At 36.8% G+C, this 4937-nt stretch overlaps 1 protein-coding gene across 1 annotated transcript in view; it reads left to right on the top strand.

The window, feature by feature from the left end:
• CYTL1 (cytokine like 1) overlaps window positions 1-1696 on the top strand; it is a 4267-nt gene extending 2571 nt beyond the window's left edge. The window contains exon 4 of the mRNA XM_018567820.1: window positions 1616-1696. Within this exon, the coding sequence (XP_018423322.1) occupies window positions 1616-1696 (81 nt within the window). The remainder of the gene's footprint in view (window positions 1-1615) is intronic.
• Window positions 1697-4937: the final 3241 nt, after the last annotated feature.

Raw genomic sequence — 4937 nt, 5'->3', positions numbered from 1 at the left:
TTTTTATATATATATATATATATATATATATATACTGTATATACACACACATATATATTTGCGTATAGAGTCTATAGTATATTTATGGACTGTAAAAATGGGAACTTAAAGTAAGAAGTGAAAGCTTATATTTTTTAGGCTGGGATTTTAAAATGATGACTAGATTGTACTTGTCTGGTAGGGCCAGTTCCACGTTCTATAGTCAAAGCCAATTTTTATAAATGGGAAGTTCATAAAAAATTAAACAGCCAGGCCACTCCCACTTCCATAAGCCTTCCACTCTGACCTGTTGGTCAGAGGCAGTCCATCATAGTAATGGGCCAGTTGGTATGTATTAAGGGGGTGGGAAGGAGCTAGCAAGCATGTTGAAATATGATTAATATACCTAATCAGCAAATATTCCACGTCATACTAGATCTCACTCAGCATGTTTGCAAAACAATTTACATATACAGTTATGGCTTACAGAGTTATCCTTGAATTACAAATGCCTGAAAAGGGGTCAAAATAATCCACAACACTCACCGTTTAGATTCTGCAGCCAGATCCATATTAAGAGGAACCTCCAGGTGCTGGCAAATGGCTCGCTTCCACCTGTATGAATTTTTATTTCAATCCATGGATTAATTTTATTTCAATCCATGGAACAGCATACACCTTCCAAAGCTCCCAAGAACGAAAGAAACTCTCTCCTTATGTGTTTCACCCACAGGGCTTAATCATAGGAATTACATTGTAGGATTGTGAAACATGAAAGGTGCATTTAAGTTCCCCATATGTTTTATTAATATTTGTGTTAGCTGCCACTGTCAAGGCTAAGCATGGAGCATTCTTCATGAACTCACAAGGATGGTGGATTCGGCCATGTAGGTTATGCTACAGCCCTGTACAAGAACCAGTACAAATAGATCAGTGGGAGAATCTGCTGGACCCTGATAGCCCATGTTTTTATACACATATTTTGTCACATGTCAAATGCTTTATGGAGGACACTAAGTAGATCGTCAATGCAACAAATATACGGTATGCATGGTTTTATCGAACATACCTCACAACACGTGTCCAACTTGGAGCAATGATTTTCTCATGACACACTAGTTTTGCCCATTCTGGAAAGCTTAGCAACATTCATGATGAAACACCCACAGGTTTATTCACAAAAGGGTGAAGAGCTTGGAGAAGGCAGAAGAAGTAAACAATCTAGGCCAAAACAGCTGATTTGGAAAGTGAGCTGAATTGGAGAATTTTTCCAAATCAGCTGTTTTGGCCTAGATTGTTTACTTCTTCTGCCTTCTCCAAGCTCTTCACCCTTTTGTGAATAACCCTGCCAGTCTAAACAAATCCTTAATGAAAATGTACATATGTAACTGGAAAAAGCTTTAAGAATCCTAAAATGCAGTGACAACATAAGCTGTGACTCACTATATAGTAAAAGGTAAGAGGATATTTGTAATTGACTATAAGCTTACAGTAAGATGCTTCTGGATCAAATAGGGGAGGTGTGGATTGTCATTTAAATGCATACATTATTATTACAGTACAATTAAATGTACTGTTAAAGGCACAGTTCCCTTTTAAATTTATGTTTCTCCCTTTTTCTTTTCCTCATTTTTAGGACTTGTTCTTCTTTACTAATGACTGTGAAGCTCTTGAGCACTTGCCAACTCCGACACCCACTTCAGTCATTTCAAGATAGAAGTGTTTCGCAATGTTGTTTGATAACAGCTAAAACTTATGCTGCTGGTAGGCACACTAACTCCCTAAAACTGGAGGTTCGCTGTGATAAGTGAACAGCTCCCTTTCCCTATCTAGTTGCAGACAGTTTTCACAGTAACTTATTAAGTCTGAGTGACCATTTGGGAACACAAAGAAATGTTCTTGAAAGACAGCACATAGTTCACTAATGGACTTTGATGGATGGTTAGAAGCGAAACTATTATATTTTCATCTTTTAGACATCTTCAAAATTATCTTACTATGTACACCCTGGAGTAACATCATAATTGAATAAAATTGTACACTTGCTTCCTAAGATTCTTCTTTTCCTTGAAAAAAATCCTTTGTAGCCTTGAAAGCTCTGAAATTACCTTGCAGTTTAACAACTCTTGCCACCAAAATGCATGAGCTCTACAATACTTTAGTTTTTATCTAATTTTATTTCTTGCATGGTAAATACAGTATATACAATATGTCACTCTATGAGGAAGTCGTTTGTCTTCAGCTCTAGCTATTGACTTGTAAGTAAATGCAACAATGTAATAGTATATTTCTATATAAATGTATCATTGTGTTTTGCATTATTTGTTTCCTACTGAGAGAATAAAATACTACTATTTACAAAAACATAATTTGAATGGTTTTAATCTTTCCGTTCTTAATATGATGGAAAGCAAAGGCTACAAGAGAGCAGGAGGGACATGGTAAGAGATCCAAAGAACTTTTAGGGTAGACTGGGTGAATTGGTCTGAGTTGGGAAAACCAGATCCTTCTTCTCACATGAAATCAGACCTCTCAGCAACATCACAAATCAGAAGAAGTCAATTCTGACATTCAGCAACATTGGTAAAAAAAACATTTATCAAACCTATGTATACCTTAAAAAATCTTTTACTTGGTATCAATATAACGTAGTCCTTAGGATGCAGCCAAGCTACTTTACATACACAGGGACCATGGGGAACAAAAGTAGCCACCCCCCAGAAGGAAGGACAGTGTACGCACCAATTCAGAGATGATTTGAGGATCTATAGATGAGTGATATACAAATAAGATACATTTTGTTAATAGTTAAGGTACTTCAATAGATTTTTAAGATTTAACTCCTGAGTTTAGTGTCACTTTAAGTCTGTGGTTTCTTTTAACTTCTCCTCTGAAAATCCCCCATTTTCTAGTTCTTGTTTTCAGGTGGCTCTGTCCCCTCGCAGGGTCCCATGGAGCCACCTTTGTGTGCACGTTCCCGGCCGGCAATATAGAAGAGTCTTGAATGTCCATAGAATTAGATCAGATAGCTCCAGCAGCAAGCCGTTCTCCTTTCCCCACCTCCTCCCTCTTTCTAGTGAGTGATTGACACCATCTGGAGCCTGGGCTGTACCTTCTGAACAGTGCATGTGAAGTTCACAGGGTGTGGGCTCCCCTACCTCGAAATTCAGGGAAGTGGCACTGAGTGACTTGGATTCGGTGGCTGTAAAAATCAAAATATGTCAGTGTTGGACACACATATGAAGCAAGAAATGTTTGGGGGCATGTATAACTGCTTCTTTAGAATGAAAAAAAATATTTAAAAAAAACACTGAGGGGAATTTATAAAAACTGGAGCAGACAGAATCGGGAGACGTTGCATGGCAAGCAATCAGCTTCTCTCTTTCACTTTCAATGTTTAACTGAACAAACTAAAGATAGAAGCTCCAGATTCTGTCTGCTCCAGTTTGATAAATTCCCCCCAGAGTGTTTAGTACTGTAAGCATTTTTAAGTGCAATAATTCACTGAAATTCACTGACCTGGCTGGGACGATGTAACGTGCAGCAGAGCAATTGTGAATAGATAAAAAAAATTTGTGTCAACTTAAAAAATAAATATTTATTGGCTTATAACTATGTGGAAAACACAAAGATACTTAAAATTGTAAATAGGTGGCACATTAAAAACTGCTACAGCCCATTCATTTAGAGTTTAACTTAACTGACCACCCTAAAATTATTAGTCTACCCAGGAATGTGTAATGTTTTATTGGGGAATGCTTGTATGTCTGTGTGTGGGCAGGGGGGTCTATTATTTTTTAGCTTTATTAAGTGTTTGTATTTTTACACATTTTTACTTTTTTTTCTTTTTTTATTAATTTGCTACCAACACAAGGGGGCTGAAAAGACCTATTAGATCCCTAAAATCTTCTCTGCCACTAATACAGAGAGCCACGATCTGCTTATACACTACACCTCTGCTGAAACATTGACAGCTCCGAACTTGGAAGTGCTCAGAACTGAGGAACAGCATGGAGAGGAGGTCACTATTGCAGGCAGAACTGTTTCTGGAAGAAAATGAAACAGACAAAAACTAGAATGGATAAATATAATAAACATGCACATACATTAATCACACATAATGTTCTCGTTTAGAGAAAGCTGTCCCAGTGCAGGGGTATGAAATGCTGATTTTCTTACCGCCCATAAAAAATACAATACTTATATGTACAGCTTGTACGGAGAAATGTTTCCATTGGAGAAGCAGAGCTTTTTCATCATGTCAAGAAAACTGAACTCTGGATTGCCAGTCTGCATGATAATAGTTGAACGATGCATAAATTAAGGTAACATAACTATGACCAGTATTCCCAGGGAAAACAATATTCTATATAATAAAGAATTGCTTCCAGGAGTTGTGTCATTCTCATAAAGTGTACAGGAACCTCAGCTGTGATATCTGTTCAAACAGGCTGAGAAATAAATTATTTAGTTTACTTTTTAGCAGTAAATTAACAACCATTCAGATCACACAGATTCTGATATCCACTAGAAACATTCAAGTCCCGTACACATGGTCGGGTAGGACGTTTTTGTCCATATCTCTACTTACCTCCTCATAAAAAGTTAGCAAGTTAGTTAGGCAGGAACGGTCTTTCCTGTATGAATTGTGTATTGTGTTTTAAAAGTAAAACCAAAAAAAAAAGAAACATTCAAGTCCAGCTACAGGTTACTATTTCAGTTACTTAAATAATAAAGTACACTTATCATTTTAAACACACACACAGATCTGTACTTACCAAGATCCAACAGACACGGCTCCACTTTTTTCATAGTACTATAGTAAATTAATAATAATATTCCCCACCATAAGCACCATAATACTGTCTATCTGACAGCACCATTTAAATCCTAAAATACTTAAAAATGTCAGAAAATGCCAATCAGTATTTACTGTGTGTGTGTATATATATGCATAT

The sequence above is a fragment of the Nanorana parkeri genome, unplaced genomic scaffold (assembly GCF_000935625.1).
Source record: "Nanorana parkeri isolate BGI_ZX_2015 unplaced genomic scaffold, ASM93562v1 scaffold1099, whole genome shotgun sequence".
Classification (NCBI taxonomy): Eukaryota; Metazoa; Chordata; class Amphibia; order Anura; family Dicroglossidae; genus Nanorana; species Nanorana parkeri.
Note: the sequence above shows the minus strand (reverse complement) of the source record. Positions and strands in the feature narration are given on the sequence as shown.